The 25,300-nt window shown below is 44.1% G+C and overlaps 1 protein-coding gene across 4 annotated transcripts in view; it reads left to right on the top strand.

The window, feature by feature from the left end:
• The window catches only part of LOC142474965 (uncharacterized), a 70,108-nt gene extending 58,829 nt beyond the window's left edge, over window positions 1–11,279 (top strand). For all 4 annotated transcript variants that reach the window (XM_075581052.1, XM_075581051.1, XM_075581049.1 and 1 more), the window contains one exon: window positions 9,339–11,279. In XM_075581052.1, the coding sequence (XP_075437167.1) occupies window positions 9,446–11,020 (1,575 nt within the window). In that variant the 5' untranslated portion in view covers window positions 9,339–9,445 and the 3' untranslated portion in view covers window positions 11,021–11,279. The remainder of the gene's footprint in view (window positions 1–9,338) is intronic.
• The last annotated feature ends 14,021 nt before the right edge of the window (window positions 11,280–25,300 follow it).

Here is a 25,300-nt window from a genome sequence, read left to right as displayed (position 1 = left end):
GCCATCCTGACAGCCTCCTCATGAGTCTTCGTTTTTTTGTCAAAGACCCATGCCCTCACATCTGAGGGACACTGCTGCAATAACTGCTCATGGAAGATGTAAGTCCAGAAGCGTGTGGTACTTTGTGGCACCACAACCCTCCACCCACTGAGTACCCTGGCGTGCCATGCGGGCACCATAGTTCACAAAGGACTCCTAAGGATGGCGTTCCTCTGTCCTGAACTTGCCTCTTTACACTTCTTGGGTGAGGGCATACCGCAGCAGCAGTAATGCCTTGAGGTGGTCGTAGTCATCCCGATCCTCTCGTGGGGTGGACTTTAGGGTCTCTTTTGCCTTGCCCGACAGCAAGGGATATAACCGCAGCACCCAGTCACGTTGTGGTACTCTGTATCCTTTGATTGAACAAAGCAAGAGATAAAATTAATTTTAATTTATTTACACAAGAAACACACTCAGCTTGATTTACAAAATAACACGAATAAACACTTGCTGGAACGAGCCAAAACAAAATAAAATGTCCACAGAACGAAATTCACAGAAATCAAGTCTCTAGGCATCAATTCCCAGAGCAGGGTTGGTGTGTAAATAGAGCCACGAGACAGTCTTTGGCTAGGGGCACTGCTTGAGACTCCTCTTTCTCCACTGAAATGAATATTTTCGTTCTGTCTGTAAACGGACGTTCACAGAGGTACACAATTAGGAGGCTTTATAATGTGAAATTATAATAGGCTTTATTGTGCCTTTTCCTTTTCATCAGGAAATTATCCAAACACAGGGGGGGGGAACAAAGCTTTCATTCACTTGGGAGTATTTCTAGTGAAATCCTTGCAATTAGTTCACATCTCCATTAGTTAAGCTTCTCCCAGCCCAAACACATAACATGAAAATAAGCAGATATAAGCAGTCTCTTAATAAGGAAAGTCTTATCTGTTTAGTTGCTGTAGAATAAGCTTCTCTGCTCTCCTGGAACCGCACCCGTGCGTGCACAGAAAAATATCAGCATCCAGGTTTAGAAGTCTTATTTGGTGTCTTGCAATCAGCTCCAGAGATCTGGGTTTCTTTTGGTCAGTCTCTCCTGGGACTCGAGAACCTCTGCTCTGTCTCTCCAAAGGTCAGCTCTCAGTCAGAGCTAAAGAGAGAGTCACTTCCTGTCTCAAAGGCAGGCTTTTTGTAAACAATCTAATCAGGCAGGTGGTGTTTAGTAATGAACTACCACACTGCTAGATTAAAGGAACATTGCTGAACAGGGATAAGTCCCCTGTTACATACCTCCCCTGTTTGTGGGAAGCTCGGGCTTACCATGGCCAAAGCCCATCCTTCCATCCTCATTCTCTGTGACTTGAATGAGAGTGGATGGAGGAAGAGAACCCTCTGTCCCGCTGGGATTGGAGCCCTTTCTCCAGTTTATTTTTGTCTCCTCCCGAAGATACTTGAGTTCAGCACTCCTCAGTCGCTCGAGGAGGACTTTTTCCACGTAAAGTCTTTTTATTGCGTGCGCGGTCTTGAGATTTCTGTTGCGTCGGGCACTCCTCTTTTTGTAGACAAAGTGTATGGCAACAGTTGTAGGGCAGTTAGGACTAGCCCTTAGAGTTTTCTGCTCTTGAAGTGGTCTTTCTGCAGCTTCTCCACACCACGCAGTCGCCAGTTCAGCTTCTTCAGCTAAGGATTCTTCTGGCTTTGATTCTGCACTCCTACCTCTGTTTGTTGCCTTTTGGGCAGCTGTAGGTTTGGCTAGTGCTTTCTGTGGTGGCTCAAACTTCGTAATTTTGTTTTGATGTTGCATGGAGTCCCCAACTCTCACTGTACCCTTGTCCTTACGGGCATTAGTTACTGTGAGATACTGGTGCTTGGGCAGAGCCAATACCTTTTTCCGTATTGGAGGAATCTGTATCAGAGTCTCCTTCATATTCTGGAGCTCTGTAATTTTTGTCGTCAAGGTTGCCGCTGCGTCTGTTTTCTCCTTGGTGTACTGACAAGGGAATGGAACAGTCTCTCTGTCTCTCCAGCTCTTGCTCCAGTTTCTGAGCCTTCTCACGCTCCCTCTCATACAGAGTCACCTGGTATCGAAGCTCTGCTTCCAATGATGCTCTGAAGACATGCAGCGTGGCCTTTAGCTCCTCATACTGCTCTGTGGGGACGTACTGGGTATTCAGACGTTCCTGCAGCGCTTGTACCTCTTTAGCAGCCTGCAGTTTTTCTTCCTGTAGCGTTTGCTGCTTCTCCTCAGCATACTGGAGGTGTGTACGCAGACCTTGCAGTTGGTTCTGCAGTTGGTGCTCTGCGTCAAACTTTTCCTTGACTTCTTCTGTTAACTGAAAATGTTCTTCTTTCAGTTTTAAGTTTTCTCTTTTTAATCTTGAACTTTCTCCTTTTTCAGTCTCTGTATTCTTCAGGGCTTCTTTGCAGTCCTCCTTCCATTTACGCACATCTGCTTTGAGAATGACAGTCTCCTGGCGTGAGACTTCCTTCTCTAGGTTGAGGGTCTGAAGCTCCTTCTGAGAGACTTTGAGAACTGTACCAAGATTACCAATAGTTTCTTTAGCAATGTCCAGCTCCTCAGTGAGACTGTGTAGTTCCTTTCTGGAAACTTCCAGGTCTGTGCGGCAGCATTTGGTCTCATGATGTGAGGCATCAAGCTCTATACGAAGAGTGTGAACCTCTTGCTGGAAGACTCATCTGCTTCAGTGCCCCCTCATACTTCCGCTTTAGCGTAGCCACCATTTTATCAGATTGGCTCTGCTTTTCATCCATGGCGGAGATAGTAGCCTTTGCAGTATCTAGCTCAGTCTTGAGATCCTCCAATTCGGTCTTGGCCGCAGAGTAAATTGCGAGCACAGTCTTCTGTAGCTCAGCATTATTTTTTCTCTCTTCCTAATTCTTCACAGAGCAGATCACAGTCATGCCTGGCAATTTTCAGGGCGTCTTCAGGGCTGGTCAAGGGATCGTCACTCACTGGTTCCGGCTCCACTTCCCTGGGATGACTAGTTGAGGGTTCCTCACTGTTGGCACCGGACAGACACTTCTTTGGGGTACACGACTTCTGCCTTGGGCCCTCTGGATATTCAGATAACGTGGGACGAATTCTCCATTTTCTCTAGGCTGCAGGGCAACTCGGTCCCCCTTTTCCTCCACAGGTTCTGCGGACGTGTCTGTTCCTTCCACGGTAAGTGAAGAACTGCTTTTCTTTTTCTTTTTCCGCCTTTTTGATTTGGATGACATCGTCCCTTCAGGGATATTGGGGTCTCCATCTTCATTTGAAATTTTAGCAGCTTCATTATATACGCCAGGCTTTTCTTGCAGTTGCTTTAGCTGACAGAAATATTGGGTGATCTGCTGCTCCCGCTCTGTCTCCTGTTGATCATACTCGTCATCAAAGGGAGCGGTCTTTTCTGTTCGTGCCGAGTTCAGGCACCCCCACCATTCTTGAGGTGTTTTGTGGATGTGACTCGGTTCGGGTTCCCCGTAAGAGATGTCTTCCTCTTTATTGGACTGGAAGGGCCACTCTTCCGTGGGGTAGGGTTCATTACAGGAACGCTGCATCTTGTCCTACATTTTTAGGCTATTGGGTGTAATTTTCTTCCTGACCTCAGGAGGCGCTATTGCAGCTGTTGCCACTGTATTTGCTAGAATCCCCAATTGTGGTAGTCCTACAGATGGACATATTTTGCTTGTAGAGGTCGTAGCTCTCACAGGCATCTCTGTAGACTTTTCTTTCTTGGGTAATTTTTTTTTTTTTTTCATTATCAGCAGTACTGTGAATGCATTTTCTTTTATCAGGTATACAAGATTGTGCAGTTGCTTGCAGGGTGCAATCTCCCCACTTCAGCAACAGAATTTGGTTTTCTGCCTGAGTTCAGTAATTTTCAGTCTCATCTTTGGGTATTATGGCATTCACACTTCACACTTTGGGTGTCTGTTTTTGCTCCCAAGATATATATAGGCAGACTTTTTTACTTGCAGAAAAAAAACATTCTTTGCAGTGGACTATTTCTTTCATTCCCGGCAGGGTGACTCAACATTCAGCAATTGGTTTTGAAAAAACCCTTTACACAGTTCAGAAATCACTTTTTCCCCCTATACGGCAATTTTACACTCAGCATTGGTTTGCTAAAAATTCCCCTGCTTCAGCACAGTCTTGTATCAATTTTCACACTTTTCTGCATATACTCCATTCACAGCTGGTAGTCCTATGCGGTGTGGCAACCTTTATCTGCAAAATCAGTACCACTCGTGGGTCACCATCTGTATTCACTGCTTCAGCGAAACTTTTGAAAACAACAAACACCTATCCCTTTCCAAGGGCTGACTCACTTCTTGAACCCTGACTATGGCTGAAAGGCAAAGACCCCTATTTCAATGACCACATTACACTTTGTGATAGGCAAAATAAGGTTTAGCTACTTCAGCCGTCTCTTCTGGGTTTTTGTAAGTTTCAGTGGTGTGTATCCCTTTAATTCCAATCTCTGCTGCATGAGGTTTTTTTTTTTTTTCCAGACTGTTTGTAGGCAAAAGCATAAAAAAAAAATTCACATAAAAATCTCCGGTCCTTTTTAACTACAAAGACACCTCTTTTCCCACTTCTGATACCAAATGTAGACGGACGTTCACAGAGGTACACAATTAGGAGGCTTTATAATGTGAAATTATAATAGGCTTTATTGTGCCTTTTCCTTTTCATCAGGAAATTATCCAAACACGGGGGGGGGAACAAAGCTTCCATTCACTTGGGAGTATTTCTAGTGAAATCCTTGCAATTAGTTCACATCTCCATTAGTTAAGCTTCTCCCAGCCCAAACACATAACATGAAAATAAGCAGATATAAGCAGTCTCTTAATAAGGAAAGTCTTATCTGTTTAGTTGCTGTAGCGTAAGCTTCTCTGCTCTCCTGGAACCGCACCCGTGCGTGCACAGAAAAATATCAGCACCCAGGTTTAGAAGTCTTATTTGGTGTCTTGCAATTAGCTCCAGAGATCTGGGTTTCTTTTGGTCAGTCTCTCCTGGGACTCGAGAACCTCTGCTCTGTCTCTCCAAAGGTCAGCTCTCAGTCAGAGCTAAAGAGAGAGTCACTTCCTGTCTCAAAGGCAGGCTTTTTGTAAACAATCTAATCAGGCAGGTGGTGTTTAGTAATGAACTACCACACTGCTAGATTAAAGGAACATTACTGAACAGGGATAAGTCCCCTGTTACACTGTCCTTGCAGGATTAGTTTTCCAATCCTTAGTTCTAACGAACTTTTGAAGCAGGGTACAATCCTTAGTTGCGATGGAATCGTCCTAGTACCGCACGATAAAGTCTTAGAGGTATCTGCTGTACAAGATGGAACATAGATGGAACTAACTCCTGACTGGCTGCACCGGACTTTTAAAACCTCAAAAGCCTATCTGTATCATGTGCAGCCAATCTTTGGCGTGGGAACCAATAGTCCCACCTATAGCCAGGTTCTAACAGTCCTGTGAAACCTGGCACAAAGCCTCAGTATAGCCACTGAGCATGTGTGACAAACTCCATCTTCCCTCACTTGTCACTTAGCATATGGAACCCTGGCCCTCTTACCGGGTGCCGCTCAGTCTCCTCCCCTTCTTGCTAACAAAAGATTTAACACGTCCGTATCCTGGATCGCCTTTGAAGCTTAGGGGCGGAGTAGCCACTGTGGCTCCCACCACCCTGAATTACTTACTCTGAACATTACCTTACTAAACATATAAATCTTGGGGGACTTTTAAAAACCATTTTCTTTTCCCCTTACTGTTTTGGTTTGTGCTGAAGCAGGGGGATTTGGCGGTGAGCTGCAAATTGCTTCAAAGTGAGGATTTTATCCGGTGGTGTGTTCCTCATGTCCTCAGGAATCTGGGGGATTCCTGAGTACATGTTTCGGGGTAACCCGCAAACCGGCCCTCCTTCTACTCAAACACACTCTGACGACATTTTACCATAAAATCACCCCTGAAACTCACGATCTGCACATTATTAGACAAACAGTTATATACCATAATTGGGTTGAAGAGCTGACACTCAGAATTCCCCAATATAGCTCAGGGGCACCCAGCCAGGCATAATACCTTTATGTGGTGGCCTGGGTTCCCCTTCACCGTCACACACCCCTCTTGGCGGCTGCACGGGGCGGCTAGGCCCCCTGACTCACCGGGCCAGGGACGCCAACCCCGGCAGAACCCTCCCTGTTGGTGGCCCTGCCCAGGGAAATAATAAACTAACGGTTGTTATTACCACAATTTGAAGATGGTATATATCAAGATTGTGGTAATAATTTACTGGGTGCGATATTTGGGCCAATCTCGCGATGTGGGAATTAACGTGACCGTTAATAATGTGTTACATACCGCATTGGGTTAATATTTCTATCGTAGGATTCTGTAATGTGTATTACAGAAACCTATGATCAAAATAACATTAACCCATTCCATGCCGGTGGTTACCATGGTATACCACAGGCACCAAAGGGGTTAATACTTAATTAAAAGAAAACATTACCTAACCCTGTTGACCCCATTAGTGGCCAGTAAAACATTGCCATTGTAGTCGCTACGGTAATTAAGGGGTTTACCCCTCTCACCACCACCCCCACCCCCCACGGTAAGCCTAACCACCCTCCCCAGGGCAACTACCACTATCACCCACGTCCTCTATCCCCGCTCCCTTGTCAACTAATGCCCAATATCACTATTAGACAAATTAGGTTTTAAACATTGACACAAAATATATACACATGTAAAACAAAACAAGAAAGAACATTCAAAATACAGTTAGGTCCAGAAATAATTGGACACTGACACAATTTTCATATTTTTGGGTCTGTCCGCCACCACAATGGATTTGAAATGAAACAACCGAGATGCAATAGAAGTGCAGACTTTCAGCTTTAATTCAAGGGGTTGATCAAAAATATCGTATGAAACGTTTAGGAATTGCAACCATTTTCATACACAGTCCCATTATTTCAGGGGCTCAAATGTAATTGGACAAATTGAACAAAGAAAAAGGTAGCGCTAATCTAAGAAGGTGAAACCCGCAGCCTGTGATATAACTCTGACCCCCTGGGTCAGATGGGAGACTGGAAACAAATGTTATATCTATGGCGCTGGGTACATAACACAGAAATAGATGTAAATGTCATACAACCAGTATAGTGGTGAACTCCTCTGTTGCTCTTCCAATGAATGCAGCAGTTCATGCAAAAAAGATAAAGACAAACATAGCGTAATACAATCACTAACAATACATACTAGACAGACTATAACACTAAAAGACAAACATGTGCTGAGACACAAGACTGAAGTAAAATATCACATTTAATAAAACAGCATTTAAAAATAAAGGTCACGTCTGCACAGCAGCCTCAGATGAAATGCCCGCTTACCAGACATACACAGATCACAATCAGTGGATAAATCGGAGAGTATCCCCTCTCATATGAACCACACCGCGTGTGCTGGCATCTGGCTGGAGCTCAGGGAGAATCCCTTGCCGTCTGTAACGTCACGAACCTCCGCTCCCCACGTGCACCAGCTGGTGTGTATTTTGAAAGCCGCCAAGATTTCCTCAGGATGCACGTCAGGACCCACTACCGGTTGCTCTGATGTGTTGGGGGATCCGTGCACCGACCGCCGCAACCGGAGACCGCAGGCAAGGCTTCAGATAAGGCTCAATGGCGCAGCAGGTATGGAGGCAACAACTGCACCGACGAAGACCACCCTACGCGTTTCGGAAGACTGCGCTTCCTTCCTCAGGGGTAAACAAGTAGTTCCTATGCCTTGCAGAGTCCGCATCTAAATAGTCCCGGTTTAAAGGTACATGGACCCAATACATGGATTGCACATGCGCAGTAGCTCAAGGATAGGATGCTTGGTCTCAGCAACACTAACGACAACATAAAATGACATATAACACATATATTATCACTAAACAATGATTGAAACAATATATAAATACGAACACTAATGAACATCCTTCTACAATACCTAAAAATAAAACAAAAAACAAAAGTCAAAAAATGTATATGGTTATGCATGACATGGACACATAGCAATGATGCACAATAACACTTAACCCCTTGTGGGATAAGGGACCCATTTATTCTCTAAGAGCTGTATAATAGGGAATTAAATGGTCCACTGAGAGTCATATTGTACTCTATATCAAGTGCTTTGATATTATATCATGTATTGGACAGTGTGCAAAGGGGGCTGGCATGTGAGAACATACATATATACAAATGCACTGCCTGCTATAACTACACTGACCTTCAAGTAGCTTCCAAGCGGGACGAAATGTATAGTCCAAAAATAAAAAAGAAAAAGAAAGGTGACTACAATACCTAACATGCATATAAAGACCGTAAAGAAAGTGTTATGTAATTAATATTAATAAACAATGTAAACTTACAATGTGCTATATATATATATAACGTGATTTATACAGGGAAAATCCTTTGATACTAAATGATCGTATTACCCATAGAAATTTAATACACCCTACTATGTGCTGGCCAAAAAAGGATTTATTTGTTAACTAGAAATGCTTTGAGGTCAAATTCAATATTCAGGCCCATAGGGGTCAGGGTCTTAAGCTCGTATATCCAAAACGACTCTTTTCTCCCAAGGAGACTATTGATGTTGCCCCCTCGCCAATTGGGTGTTAGTGCCTCTATAGCCACACATTTCATAATTGGACAAAGTAACACAATCATAAATAAAATGTTCATTTTTAATACTTTGGTGAGAATCCTTTGCAGGAAATAACTGCTTGAAGTCTGGAACGCATGGACATCACCAAACGATGGGTTTCCTCCTTGGTGATGGTCTGCCAGGCCTTTACTGCAGCTGTCTTCAGTTGTTTGTTCGTGGGTCTTTTGCCTTAAGTTTTGTCTTCAGCAAGTGAAATGCATGCTCGATCGGGTTGAGATCAGGTGATTGACTCGGCCATTGCAGAATATTCCACTTCTTTGCCTTAAAAAACTCCTGGGTTGCTTTCGCAGTATGTTTTGGGTCATTGTCCATCTGTAAAGTGAAGTGCCGTCCAATCAACTTCGCTGAATTTGGCTGAATCTGAGCAGACAATATATCCCTATACACTTCAGAATTAATCCGGCTGTTCTGTCTTCTGTCACATCATCAATAAACACTAGTGACCCAGTGCCATTGTAAGCCAATGTAAGCCTCCCGGCCCTAATGCTGCACATGTTGTGCTAAACCCTTCATTTTTACAATGTACATCTAGAGTTTACTTTCATCCTGAACTTTTTGTGATATGCCAACTTACTTCTCCTACATGATCTTTCGTAAGACAGTTTGTGTAACAGTGACTTTTTTGTCTCATCTAGTACAAAAACACGCACCAATAATCCACCCATGCCAACACTGCAAGGTTGCTTTTAGCAGTCAGGATTACCTCCTCAAACATCTGAGGTTCATACACCCAAATGAATATATGGAAAAGATGAAGACAGAAAAATCTTGCAACATTCCAATAAATATGACAGAAAATGCATCTTTCAACCAGTCAAGGCAATTAATAAACACTGTAACTGCTTCTCATTCCAAAATATATATATTAGCAGCTGCCACAGGAACGGATCTTGGAGAACGTGGGAAGAGTCTAACATGGTTATCAGACCAGAACGCACAGAAGAGAACACAGACCGGGGACAGAAAGCATGTATGTGGGGAATGTGGGAAGGGATTTAGTCTGTTATCCCACCTGAACATACACAAGAGGACACATACAGGGGAGAAACCGTATGTATGTGGGGAATGTGGGAAGGGATTTAGGGACTCATCCAGCCTGAACACACACAAGAGGACACACACAGGGGAGAGACCGCATGTATGTGGGGAATGTGGGAAGGGATTTAGTCTGTTATCCCACCTGAACATACACAAGAGGACACATACAGGGGAGAAACCGTATGTATGTGGGGAATGTGGGAAGGGATTTAGGGACTCATCCAGCCTGAACACACACAAGAGGACACACACAGGGGAGAGACCGCATGTATGTGGGGAATGTGGGAAGGGATTTAGTGACGTAACCAGCGCGATCAGGCACAAGAGGACACACACAGGGGAGAGACCTTATGTATGTGGGGAATGTGGGAAGGGATTTAGTCAGTTATCCAATCTGAACACACACAAGAGGACACACACAGGGGAGAGACCGCATGTATGTGGGGAATGTGGGAAGGGATTTAGTGACGTAAGCAGCGCGATCAGGCACAAGAGGACACACACAGGGGAGAGACCTTATGTATGTGGGGAATGTGGGAAGGGATTTAGTCACTTATCCAATCTGAACACACACAAGAGGACACACACAGGGGAGAGACCGCATGTATGTGGGGAATGTGGGAAGGGATTTAGTCAGTTATCTGGTCTGAACATACACAAGAGGACACACACAGGGGAGAGACCGCATGTATGTGGGGAATGTGGGAAGGGATTTATTCTGTTATCCAACCTGAACATACACAAGAGGACACATACAGGGGAGAAACCGTATGTATGTGGGGAATGTGGGAAGGGATTTAGTGTTTCATCCAACCTGGACACACACAAGAGGACACACACTGGGGAGAGACCGCATGTATGTGTGGAATGTGGTATGGGATTTAGTGGCTTAACCAGCATGATCAGACACAAGAGGACACACACAGGGGAGAGACCGCATGTATGTGGGGAATGTGGGAAGGGATTTAGTGACGTAACCAATGCGATCAGACACAAGAGGACACACACAGGGGAGAGACCTTATGTATGTGGGGAATGTGGGAAGGGATTTAGTGGCTCATCCAGCCTGAACACACACAAGAGGACACACACAGAGGAGAGACCGCATGTATGTGGGGAATGTGGGATGGGATTTAGTTGGTTATCCAACCTGAACATACACAAGAGGACACATACAGGGGAGAGACCGTATGTATGTGGGGAATGTGAGAAGGGATTTAGTGATTTATCCAGCCTGAGGACACACAAGAGGACACATAGTGGAGAGACCTATCTCTAAAGTCAGGCATTTTTAGAGATAACCAGCGACTAAGACGCTCACATATAGGTGGACACGTGTATCTGTGTTACGCTAAATCACAATGAAAAGTGAATTTAGTTTATGGTGCATAAAACCAGCATTTTAAGAGTATAAAAAAGTTATAACATTTTAAATGCAGGTTATTTGTATAATTCTTATTGTTTTATTTAAAGAAAAATGTTCTTAATGTTTTATATTTCCATGCTGTTGGTTCTAATAAAATGTGTGTTTCCCATTATGCTGAAACGGTGTGTAACCTCACTTAGCTTTGAATCAGAATAGTTTTGCCGCGACTATTATGCCGCAGGTGTTAGGCTGAAGAATGACCCTCCCCCACTAGCCACTTCTAATGTAAATGTTATTACTATTTATGGGGTTAATTTAAATGGTTTTAGCGGTTAGAGTGGGGTTTTTAGGATACGGGTTTAAGGTAAGGGGGGCTTAGGATACAGGGGTTTTAGGGTAGGGGGTTTAAGCACTTATCTTAGCGGCGAAGTGGCTGGCGGTGGGGTGAGTCACGGCGAAACGGCCGCGACCAAATGTCCTACAGTGTCTTGTGAATACTGAGGTAGAGGACAGAGACACAGACTAAGGCCGAGTCCATAGAAGGACAGGCCGTGCTGAGCCGTGCGGACGCTCCGTGCTGAGCCCCTGCATCCTCAATGAGGATGCCTTTAGAGGGGGCTCTTGCGAGCGTCCGCAGGCGTGCTGAGGCGCTGGAGTTTTCAGCCGAGCGCCAAGCTGATTTTCAGCGCGCTGTTGGCTGAAAACATCCAATCAGCACGGAGCTGCGTCAATGTCACGGTGCCGTGACGTCGGCGCCGTGACGTCGACGTCAGTGTGTCGCGGGCGATTGGCCCAGCGACATCACTGCCCCGCCTCCCTCAGTCTCCCCCCGCCTCCGATCGCGCCCGCTGGCTCGCCTGCTGAAATCTGCACGATTTCATGCCCATGCAGCGTCAGCACGGCTCGGAACTCCTCACCCCTCTATGGCCCGGGCCTAACGTCCCCAATGAGGGACACTAATGCAGCCGCCTTTAAATACTGTATATCATGTTCCTTTAATATCTCTAGGGAGCAGCAAGGGCTGACCATCTATTTCACAGGTTACACGTAGACATGAAAAGGCACCTGAGGGGTTAAGTGTCCCTTTATTATTGACATATGCAGTAATGATGTAACAAGTGGTGCCACCTCACGCAGGGACCTTTCCCACTGATGGTTACACTTGCACACCTCTATGGCAGAGATTCCTGTTACACATGCGCTGGCGTTACCTCCCCACAAGCACTTTGCCAGGCTGAGGGAGGTGTTCATATGGGAATCTGAGGCAAACATCTATAGTCAGAATCCAGGAGACACACACACACAACTTTATTTTGTATTTGTAACTCTAACCCAGAATGAAAAGCATTTAGCTGTGGGGGCAGGGCAGTGGCGGATTTACAATTCACAATCAGTATGCAGCGTCGGCGTGCTCATGCCCGAAATCCCAAAGGAAGAATGTGATTGGGCCCGCCATGCACCCCACTGGTATTTGAACCTTGCTTTCTCCCGATTGGGGTACCCCTGTAACTGTCAGCTCAAGGCGCGAAGGCTAACCGGCATTGGGACCTTCGTGAGGGGTTTTTCAATCTCCCAAGGGTGGTGTTGCCTGGGGCTTTGTAGCACTTTTTTGGAAACTAAATAAAATGGTGATTTAAAAGAAGAAAATATACCTATAGATAATGGCCTCTAGTATACAGCACACGGAAACATAACATAAGAACAGTATCCCATAGGAAAAGGGAGAGAGAAAAAGATGTATAGCAAAGATAAAGAGGATATGTAGAGGGGATATTACTTCTAGTCCCTAGCACCGTTAGTGGTTATTATATTACTAATTTAAGTACTCATTATTTGCTTAGTCTGTTGCAGGCAGTTTGTCGTCTTGTAATATTTATAGGTGTTGAACCCACTTGTTTCTCTGCCTGGCACAATGGTGTGTATTATATAATTTCAAAATGGATTTTGTTAGCTGTGAGCAAAGGTGGATTTTTGCTGCAGGCCAGAAATGGAAAAAAGGAAGCCGGTTTAAGCCTTGTGCTGAATCAGCTGACAGATGTTGTATCGTGACTCAACGCCAAAGAAGCTGAACTGGCAGCTGCACTGAGTGAAAAAAGAAATGCAGAAGGATAGCTTCAAGACCTGAGGAAGGATCTGGAGTCTGAGCATGCTGGCATCAAGATGGCAGAGAAACCAAAGCGTGACCTGTACGAGGCACTCTAGCCCCTAAAGACTGAGCATGATGCTATGTTGGACACTACTGCTGTCCAGCTGGAGGTTTCTCAGCTGAAGTTGGAGAAAAAGGTCTTAGCAAGGCCCAAACGTCTGTATCCCACAGAAACGAATGCCCGTGAAGACAACGGTACAGTGAGAGCGGAGGACACCGCTCAATTGAAAAACAAGATTACAAAGTTTGAACCGCCTGAGCAAGCGAGGCGCTCCAGGAAGCGTGACTGCAATACCTTTGCAGTATTACAGTCTACTTTCCACAAGGCATGGAGTTGGAAGGCCAAGTTGCGAAGGAGTAACACAGTAAGAATCCAGTCATACTGCAGTGTCCATGGGACCCAAAGTGGATTCCTTGTCATTTTTTGCAGCCATGTTTTAAGTAGACAGGTTTAAAGTAGAATGTTAGTGCTGAAGTTTAAAAGGAAGTTTGGAACTCTATTGAATTACTGATCATGTTTTTCTTCTCTTCTCGGGTAAAACCATATTTCAAATTGTCTGTCTTCAAACCATCCCCTGCTGTGTCTACTTAAGTTATTGCTAGGTAAAACCATATTTCAAATTGTCTGTCTGTCTTCAAATCATCCCTTGAAGTGTCTTAATTCAATTCAGCTTTCACACTTGGGCAAGACAACACCCATCTTAGAAAATCCATCTGTTTTAACGTCCCTCACATGTGCAAATTTTGACAGAATTTTAAACGAGATAAAGAGGTTCAGGCTAAAATTAAAAAATTGGAAGAATCTGTTATTGGCATAAAACAAAAAAGTTTCAGAGAGACAAATTAGACTACTTAAAGGATCAGGTTAGCAACTGGTCAAATAAAAATTTGGAGATAAAAGATAAGGATACTTCTAAACCGAACGAGAGGTTAAAATCAACCGATTCAATAAGTAGTCCTAAAATACTAGTGTCAGATGACCAGATTCATGTCACCAAGTTTGATAGAAAAGATTCTACCCATAAGGAACCTTTGAGAGATTTTAAGAGTTTATGATTATAATCAGAATCAGTATCCCCCTAGAGAGTATAATCCCCAAATGCGGAATACTTATAGAGGATGGGGTAATTTTAATTATCACAAGAGACAGTACTATGAAAATCCTTATTCATATAGAGAATCAAAATTTTCATCAACCTCCACATTGGAGACCAAATTATCACAAGGGAGGGTACAAAAGGTTTAGTAAACATCCCAGAAGAGATCAGTGGAGAGATTCTAAATTCCCATATGATCAGCGTGAATATTCTAGACCACAGGAAGCATCAAAAAATGTTTATGGAAAACATGGTTATTCCAAACCGCAAGAAGCATATAAATCTGTTGATAACCAAGAGGAGGGGGGGGGTCAGATATTTTTCGGACTCTCCTTTTTAAGGGGGAAAGGAGGCCACGGAGAAAGAAAAAATGGTGAAAAAAACGTTGAATCCGTGGCTCCATTCAAACAGATTTTCTCCCCTAAAAGAAGTGTCACTGGTTGCCTCACCCCTAAAAAGAAAAAATGGAGAGGGACCAGAGGTGGGAGAAGGTGGAACAAAAAAGAGGATGAGGTAACTCAACCTAAAGGTATCTTTAATATTAGAAACGTAGAACTAACGAAAGATCAGATCTCACTTCTAAACAAAGGTTTGAATTTTGCGCCAGTCCAAGGCCCAAATTCATTTAAGCTATTTGTGGATGCTCACAAATATTTGAGAAAACTTACTCTCAAGCGCTATTTTCTGAAACAAAGTGCAGAAGAATTTTTTTTTAAGGAATGTAGTAAAGAACCAAATGAAGTAGTTGTTGATGATAATTTAGCACTTTATCAACATTCAGGTCGTAAGCCAAAATCCCAATTTTCCTGATCACCCTGGCAGTGGGCACCATTGGGTTAATCCCTTCTCACTCTAGGTAAGACAGGAAGTAGACTTTTGCAGGTAGGCCATATAAGGCCCCTCCCTCTACCTGCACCTTAGTCTTTTTCCTGTCCTCACAGCTAGGAGTAGGATTTTTTATTTTCTAACAGGGCTCACCTACTGCACCTTGTGCAGATAGCCAGGGTCTCAGCCTCTCTGCCCTGAAGCTCCGCGATGCGCCCTACGGGTGGCGAGACGGAGACCCTTTAGAGTCGGGGGAGCCCCTGTTGGGGGGGGGGAACAGCTGCAGCCTCGCAGGACCGATCGAAGGCGCACAGCAGCTGCAGCTGGGAGCCGTGGAGGCCGAGATTTACCGCATAAGCGTATGGTACTCTGCGGTAAAGTACCCAGCAGCCCGCTACAGGCGGAGGGGGGAGCAGCCATAGCTGCGAGCAGAGGAGGCTCAATTGACCGCACTAGCGTATGGAACGCGGCGGTGAACTACCCCAGTAATTCTGCTGCGAACCGAAGGAGGTTCATATTGACCGCATGTGTATCTGAGATACTGCGGTAAAAGGGGTACAGTGCAGGCGGCCGCTCGGGAGCGTGCGCGTCACGGCACGCCGGCAAATGCGTACAGACACGCGAGCCGTGCACGAGCACTTGATGACGTCAGAGAAGCGACGACCACACGGTGTATGTGTGAGTGAAAGCTGCAGCATGGAACGCTCAGCAGGGAGAAGCCAAGTGCTGGATATGGATTCAAAAATGGAAACACCCAAACTTCAGTTCCCAAGACTAGGTGAGTCCTTAGTTTTAGTTCTGCATGGGAAAGAGAGATGGTATATATACATTAGGGTGTATGTTTAGTATTTATTTTGTTTTTATAAATTAGTTCGGTGGTTACCCTCCCAGAAGCAGGATCTTCAAAGGGACGGGGTAATCCCTGCAACATAAATGAAAGGTTGCTAAGAAAACTAAATGGTGTTCAGCTTGTGTGAAACCAGCCCTAATAGGGAAGTAATTATGTGAAGATTGTCTTAAAACACCTGCAGGTGATACCAATGAACAAATGAGCATTTTCTTTATTGATGAAGGAGGCTGTTAAACAGAGAGTTGATGCGGAAGTACAGCAAGCTGTTAACCCTGCGCAGGAAGATCTAGATCCCAGACCAGTCTGGATAAGGGGAAAAGTTTTTCATCATATGAGTCTGAAATTGATTGTTTTCATGTGTCAGAGAGTGAAATGGATTCATCAGATCAAGATATTCAGGAAGGAATCTGAATTTGATGTAGAAAGGGTGGATCCACTCATCAAAGCCATGATACAGGTTTGGAACTGGAAGACATTGAGGAGTTAACCCACAAAAAAGATAGCATTTTTGGGGCGAGACAAAAAGTGTCCTGGCTGCTTCAAGAGTTTCTGTACTGGCCTGCTTTGACAGGCTAAGCAGGCTGCTACTGCTGCTGCTACTACTGCTACTACTGCTACTACTGCTACTACTGCTATTATTGCTACTACTGCTACTACTGCTATTATTGCTACTACTGCTACTACTGCTGCTACTGCGGCTACTGCTGCTAGTACTGCGGCTGCTTTAAAAAGGTAGAGTCTTTACTATCCATCAAGTAGTTAAGGACCTCATTCAGGTGGAGTTGGCGCAACCAGATGCCAGAGTATTTACGCCTAAAAGGTTTGGGAAGATGTATCCATTCCCACAAGAGGAGGTAAAATTTGGGGATGTCAGCCCAAAGGTGGATACTGCTATTTCCAGAATAGTAGAGAAGACCACAATTCCAATAAGGAACTTGCGTCATTGGAGGACGCTATGGATAGGAAGATGATACGTATGGAAGAAAACATACGTTACCGCAGGAACATCCTCATACCTGCCATAGTTGCCAACATTGAAGAAGCAATACATAAAGGTGTGGAAAGAAGTGCTATTCTTAAGCACTGTCCGAAGTAAAATGAGCAGCAAAATCTATGGTGCTGGCGGTATCAGCAAGAAGGGCTTTATGGCTCAGACAGTGGATGGCTGACACAGCATCAAAGAACAACTTGTGTGGATTACCATTGAAGGTGAGTTCCTCTTCGGTAACAAACTGGATGCAATAATAACAAAAGCATCAGGAGGTAAGAGCATTTTTTACCTCAGGAAAGCAGAAGATTCGGTTTCCAACAGGCTAATAGAAACCAATATAAGGAAGCAAAGGCATATAGACCTGGCAGGTCATCTCCAAGACAAAGAACATGGAGGGACGGCCAGGACCGTTTTTTTTGTGACAGTTGCCAGTAGGAGGGCGACTGAAGCAGTTTTTCTGCAACATGGGCCCAAACGATACAGGACAATTGGGTATTACACCATTCATCAGGGGTACAGTATAGAATTTAGAGAGATGCCAAGAAGAAATATGTTCTTAATAACATGGATACAGTCCAAGGAAAAAAGAAGGCAGAATAATTCGGCTTTAAAGAAATTATTACAAGCAGAAGTAATAAAGAAGGTACCTCAGGAAGAGGAAGTGAAATTTATTCCAGAATTTTTCTAGTAAGGAAACCTACAAGGGAGTACAGAGCAATTCTAAACCTAAGAAGTGTGAACCTGATTATTCAAGAGCTACAACCAGGAGACTGGATGGTGGCAATAAGACTTAGAAGATGCTTATCTACAGGTGCCCATAACAAAGGGACACCAAAGATGCCTAAGGTTTACAGTAAATCAAGATCATTATCAGTATACAGCACTGCCATTTGGTCTGGCGACTTCCCCAAGGACGTTTATAAAGGTTCTAGCCCCTCTAGTGGCAGAAATGAGAAGAGGGGTAGATATATACCCATACCTGGACGACATCCGGGTAAAATCAGGGAGTTTGGAGAAACTTCCAACAAGACCAGAAGATGGTATAACCTTTCTGGAACACCACAGTTGGTTAATAAACAGAAACAAGAGCCATCTCATGCCACTCAGCTGTTAAGATTTCTGGGGGTAGAATTTGATACAGCAAAAGGAGAAGTGAGACTACCAGACACAAAGAGGCAAGACATAGCCATGCAACAAAGAAGCTCAGGAAAGCTACCAGGACTTCAGCAGAAGAATGCATGAAGCTCCTAGGGAAATTCGCTTCAACATTAAGCGTCAGAAAATGGGCAGCAATACATATGAGACCAAGAATCTTGTTACACCCACACACAAAACAGGAATTAAAGTGGTGGGAAGATACCCGAAACCTGGGAAAAGGACAAACACTACACCCAGTGCACTGGGTAAGAATTACAAGTCAATGGCACTGTGGCTTAGTTTGTTAAAGCGACTGTCTTGTAAACAGGAGATCCTGAGTTGAGATCTCAGCAATGCCTTGTCTTAGTCCCATGCACGTTTCTTAAACAGATGCGAGCAACACAGGTCGGGGTGCCCAGATGGGAGAAACATTGGTGCAAGGAACCTGGACAAACCAGGAAAAGCATCTTCCATCAAATCTGCTGGAATTAAAAGCAGTACAAGGGCCTTAGAAACTTTCCAAGACCATATAAGAGGTGGCTGTATAAAAATAGAATCAAACAACAGGTCAGTTGTCAAGTATATAGCCGAACAAAGAGGAACCAGGAGCAGAAAGCTGATGAACCTCACAGCAGAAATCCTCTTTTGGGCAGAGTGCCACTTGTAGGAAATTACAGCCATACATATCCCAAGACTAGAAAATGTCACAGCAGACTTTCTAAGTCGGAGCATCATACACCCAGGAGAAGGGGCATTATAGCCACAGGTGTTTCAAGAACTGGTAGAGCGATGGGATCAGCCAGACATAGATCTCATGGCGACACACCAAAACTGCAAGGTAAGGAACTACTGTGCCAGACAGTTTCATCCAAGCGCACAGGGTACAGATGCTCTCAGTTTCAAATGGCACTTCAAGTTGGTATACCTGTTCCCTCCAATTCCCTTAATTCCGGAAACAATCAGGAAAATCAGGGAAGACCAAGCAGAGGTGATATTCATAGCACCCTACTGGCCAAGAAGGCTTTGGTTCACACACTTGGTAATATGGCACTAGATACACCATGGCACATACCAGATCGCAAAGGGTTGATGCGACAGGGGTCAATATGTCATCCGAATGCCAAACAATGGGCTTTGACGGTATGGCAATTGAGCAGGAAACATTGAGACTGAAAGGTTGTTCAGACAAAACAATCCAAACCCTTTTACAAGCAAGGGAAAGTTCCACATCGAAAGTATACCATAGAATCTGGCTTTGCTTTCGCGATTGGGGTGAAAAGGGAAAACAGATGTCCTTTCACCTAGAATTGTATAAATTGTGGAGTTCCTGCAAAAAGGATTTGAGAAAGGTCTCAGTCTTAGCTCATTGAAAGTACAGGTGTCTGCACTATCAGCCTTGTTGGAAAGAAATCTGCCAATGGAAAGATTGATCATCAGATTCTTTCAGGCAGTTAAAAGGTTAAGGCCTCAAATCAAGAACAGGGTACCTACAGGGGACTGGTCCCTAGTATTGGATGTACTAACAGCAGCTCCGTTTGAACCTATACAGGAGATAGGCTTGAAATGGTTATCATGGGAAATAGCGTTTTGATAGCAGTCACCTCAGCAAGCAGAGTGGGAGAACTACAGGCTCTATCAGCCAAGGAACCATTCCTAGTCATACATCAAGACAAGGCAGTTCTCAGACCAGTACATCAATTCCTGCCAAAAGTTGTATCACAGTTCCACATGAATCAAGAAATTGTGATTCCGACATTCTGTCCAGAACCAAAGAATAAGAAAGAAGAAAGACTACACAAGTTAGAGGTGGTAAGATGTCTAAAAGTGTACCTGGAAGGATGCGAGATATCAGAAAGTCAGACAGACTATTCATCAATTCCAGAGGGACCGAAGAAAGGTCAAGAAGCTTCAAAGACAACAATTTCCCAGTGGATAGTGTCTTGTATTAAAAGGCTTATGAAAGCAAAGGACAAGATAAACCTTTGAACATTAAAGCTCATTCTACAAGGGCCATGTCTACTTCATGGGCATTAAAGCCCAGGATACACCAGGACAGATTTGCATAGCGGCAGTCTGGTCCTCATTCAATACATTCTTGAAATACTACAGACTAGACGTACAATCATCAGCTGACGCAAGCTTTGGGCGTAGAGTGTTAGGAACTGTAGTAAAATAAAGTGTAAAGTGTATTAATAAAGGTCAAACTGATAAGGCATTAAACTGGTGTTGTCTATTCTGATGTATCCCTCCCTAAAATTTGCACTGCTTGGGTATGTCCCAATGGTGCCCACTGCCAGCGTGATCAGGAAAGGAGAAAATTTAAACAACTTACCGTAATTTTCTTTTCCTGGAACCATGGCAGTGGGCACATAGTTACCCTCCCTATGTATGTCTAATGCCTATGTGCCCACTGCCATGGTTCCAGGAAAAGAAAATTACGGTAAGTTGTTTAAATTTTCTCCTTTTTCCTAAACATTGTAAAGGTAACTATCTGGAAACATTTTTTCAGCTAGTTACCAAGGACTTTGAAGAATTGCAGCAAAAATATTGTAATAATAAAAAGTATAATTTAAGTAAAAAAGAACATCAAGAAATTTTAGAATTACAGTCCAATAAACAGCTTGTAATTAAACAAGCAGATAAAGGTGGAGGAATAGTAGTTATGTCAAGAGACTACTATATGAGTGAGGCCAATCGTATTTTGGGTGATACCTCTACATATAAGATTCTAGGAATACATTTTATTTTAAACAACAACAACTACTTCTGGTTCAATTATTGTTTTTACTTGCAGTTGTGTGGTACTGCTATGGGGACCAGATTCACTCCTAGTTATGCCAATCTATTCATGGGGGCCTGGGAGGAGGACCATGTCTGGAGGGGTGGCGAGCTTGGGCGGGTCTGGACCGGTGACATAGTTATATAGACGATGTGATCCTAAGTTTGCGTGGCACACAATTAGATGCCCTGGGATTCATTGATAATTTGAACCACAACGATTGGAATCTTCAGTTTACATACACTGTGATAAGTATAGAACAAAAATTGTGAGGCGCTTCCGATAAAGGTGTGATAAAAATAAATATATAGTGATATTAATAGATATAAATATAAATATATAGTTATAATTAAATATAAATATATAACCAGTGTTCAAAATTATAATAGTAAAGTTCGCTGCTCAACCCTCTCAGGAGAAGATCCAGTTCCTCCTCTCTTGACTGTTTGGAAGAAGCTTGTGGGGAGCGCAGAGTTTCACCATGTAAAGGGAATGAAATATACAATATTGTAATATATCCTAAACACCTATAACAATGTGCATGGGGATCGAGATTAAGAACTCACATTGTCCCAGACAAATAACAGCATTGGAAGACAGTGTGTAGACTTTGTAGTTTGCAGGGGGGGGGGGGGGGTCTTGCTTAGAATCCTATCCCTGGTATCAGTGGAACTCAACCCTCGATGAAAACAGAAACAACTCTAGTGCAACATTGTATGTTCACTAATGATGTATTCAATAAAAACAGTGGTAATCCACACTTACATAAGCACCATGTGCATAGACACGTAACAATCAAAGCGCAGCAGCAGTATACACCATCTACCCCACTCCTGGGATCGCGTCACTTCCCGTCCGGCCCGTCGCGTCACTTCCGATTTCGCGATCGATCTTGGAATGGATCCACACGGGTTCATGAGCATGGGGGCACACTGTGGGTTGCTGCTAGTCCACTCTACGCGTTTCGCTGGCGTGCCAGCTTCTTCAGGAGTCCGATCGGACCATACAAGCTGTCACCATAAGGATTGGTTAAATAACATTCCCTATGGATAGCTAAAACGCGTTAAGAGGAATTGTACCTCTGACCAGATTTGTAAGGAAAGTGCAAGAACGGGTAACAATGGCGCTCCCTCAAAATAGCTGGGTGTGTTGTGATTCCCTAGATTGGGAAGGGCTCAATTCAGAAAAGTATGTAATAAAACAAATGATACTGGTGCTGATGCTGCTGCTGCTCAATCGGAAGGATCGTCCCCTGATCCTTGGTTAGAGTGCGAGTGTGGTAATGAGCGCATACAAAAAAGAAAGAAACACAGTGTATAAAAGCATCAAACTTGCAATAAGATGAATTGTCGGGGATATTTAGAATAATAATGATATGTGTACTCACACGGGCATGTGTGAGTGAAAGGGAAAAAGAATAGTTGCGCCAACTGTATTAAGGTAAATGGTAAAGTTCAGTCCCACACAAAATGGCGTCCTGCTGCCAGAGTTTCTTAGAGGTGATTCACCAACCTCCATAGGTAAGAGTCATAAAAGTAAAGGGATCATCCGGCGCGTGATTCCACTTGTGACTCAAGGACACATGAAATTATAGGAAAAAAGAAGTAACCACAATCAGGGGTGGTTAAAAGGCAATGAATCATGTAAGGTTAATCTTAATAGGAAATACACTCACATTAATCAGTAATTCTCCAGTAGGATAAGGGAGACTTCTTGATGGCACCTCAAATTGGAGGAAAAAAGGGGGAAATATAGTGTAACACCGTTTCATTAACAAATAAGTAAAAAAAGAGATTGAAAACTCACATACCGCCAACAATTTATGGCAATGAGAAGGAGTGTATCCAGACTCCGCAAGCAGTCCTCCAGAGTCCCTGGCTGTCGGTGTGGGTTCTGCTCCAGCAATCAAGATGGCTTCCTGCAAGGATATGTCAGCAACAGGGGATCTTCTGGTACTTGTGCATAGACCAGGTTTCTCCCTATTGCTGTCCTCCTTGCCACAGCTCCCGCTTACACTTTTCGCGCATGCGCATCCGTCGCAGTGCTGCCTCCAAGCCGGATGAAGCTCCAACTTCTCAATACGGTGGCCTGTGATGCCCAAAGTTTGTCAGACACGTTTCGCCAATAGCTTCTTCAGTGACAATAATCCACATGGGGTAACAACAGTATTTATATCCTTCAAGCTTCTAATTGCTTGTAGAGGGAGAAAGGGGTGGCCCGGGATTAAAGGGGTTGCACCCCATTTGGCCATCCCCTGCCCTCACCAGGGAGACAAGGGGTTAACTGGGCTGAGGTCCAGAAATGTGATTTAACCCTTGTTATAACATCAAAATGTATATTCCCCTGTTCCCATGTATTATGGTTATATCAGTGTCTGCATCACACACACACTAGAATTCATCCGGAAGTACAAGGGTTAATAGTCTTTTAATGATTATAGCTCTTTGTGTAGTTTTCCCGCCTTTTCAGGCACCATTTTGCAGGCTCCCATAGGCCGCCATTGAGGCTCCATGCGTTCTAATGGCAAATCTTGCTGTTTTGGTCCTGTTTGCTGAGAAGACCAGCAGGTGGCGCCCAAGAGGGAGAGCGGCGGTTTCCCATTGAAAGTCAATGGGCCCATTGACTTCTATGGAGATTCCTCGATGGGGCTTTCGAAGAACGAGTTGGCTGCCGTCCAAACCACGAAACCGCAAAGCGGATACAATTTCTAAAAGAGAGCTTTGATCACTTACAAGTCAAGTTCAACGACAAGTGGCGTGGGAATAAACAGTTCTAGAGCACCTAGAAATAAAATTCTTTTTGCCCCTAGCTCCTAGACCTCCCCCCACTTGACCCCAACCGGGTCCCTGAATCCTGGACCCCCGATAAGGGTCGAACCGAGAAGAGCGGGTCGCGCCATAGGTTTCAATGGCGGCGGCAGATACAGCTCTGGAAAACGACTAAGTGTAAAAAGCTGAAATTTGGGAATCCATAGCTCCGGTTCCGGAGGGCCCAGAGGATCAAGGTTTGGGGTATCTGTAGTCACTTCTCCGGCATCGCCGCAAAACCATCCTTGACCCTCCTGGACCAACCCGACGGAGTATGGACCCCCTTGAAAGTTTGGGATTTTTCCCATAGACTTCAATGGCGGCCAATTTCCATTGACCGGCTATGGCGGAGAAACCCTATTGACTTCAACGGCGGCGCAGCCCCGTTGAAAGTCTATGGTGGCGGATTCCCATAGCCGCCAACGGTGGCGGTTTGCCATTGAAAGTCTATGGCGGCGAAGCCCGTTGTTTTCAATGGGGATTTAGTGAAAAGCTGAGATTTCTTTTTAGCGGAGATTTTTACAATAAAATAAGAAACGGTTTAAAGTGTATTTGTGTATCTCCGGTTCCGAAGGTCGTAGCAAGTCGCAAATTGGACCATAGGGTATCCCAGTTCCGGCATTGAGAACTGGGAAGTTTGGTCCCGCTGGACCCAACGGAACCGGATAATTTAATATGTTTATGTTTAATCTTTAATACTGTGTCCCAAGGTATGGACATAACCCAGAGGAAATTCCTTTGCATACCAGGGTAGCAGATGGCCAGGGAGGCGACCCAATGTCTAGGATTTAAGTATTGTTCAAAGGGTTTTGTCACCCTCACTGTTTACCTGAGGGCGGAGAGGACTCAAACCAGAGCAGGCTTTGAGTGTTTCATTTCACACCTTCCAAAAAAGGTTTTCCTGCCAGAAATCCAAATGGGTAGACTGGCTGGCATTCCAGATGCAAATGTGGGGCTACAGAAATGAGACCCCAGAGCTCTACTGCGCCTGTGCCAACTAGCTGGGGGGCATGTGTCAAAATGTGTTCCCACGTTAGAGAGTGGCTGGAGTTAATTGAAAACCAATCACAGGTACTTAATGTTAAGGATAGGGGAACAAAGGTTTATAAATTGTTGTCCACCCTATATCCTTTGTCTTCTGATATGATCTGAATTGTTACCTGATTGCTCGAGAAATGCTACATCATACTTCTCATTCCCCAACCCCCAAGTAAGTGTACTTCTTGTCTTGTTACTGTACTATATTGTGTGTTCACCTATCCAAAGGAATAAATACAATTTGTTATATCTAAGCCTCGTTCAGTTCAAACCCAGTTATTTGTGTAATATTAATAGCCTGTGGCAAGCTATCGTCACATTGCTTAATTAATTTAAAATCCACATCCAAACTCATTTCTAATATCCTTCTATGTCTTGATTCTAATGACTAACATCTCTCACTATATCCTAACTAAAACAAAGTTTATTTTAAAATAAGTTATATTCGTTATTGAAATCCACATATTTGGCTGTATTCATCTATTATGTATCACCTGCCGGGAGGTTTAAACTAACGACTTGT

Source organism: Ascaphus truei, unplaced genomic scaffold (assembly GCF_040206685.1).
Source record: "Ascaphus truei isolate aAscTru1 unplaced genomic scaffold, aAscTru1.hap1 HAP1_SCAFFOLD_1023, whole genome shotgun sequence".
NCBI classification, from domain to species: Eukaryota; Metazoa; Chordata; class Amphibia; order Anura; family Ascaphidae; genus Ascaphus; species Ascaphus truei.
The sequence above is the reverse complement of the archived record's forward strand: the minus strand, read 5'-3'. Positions and strand labels throughout refer to the sequence as shown.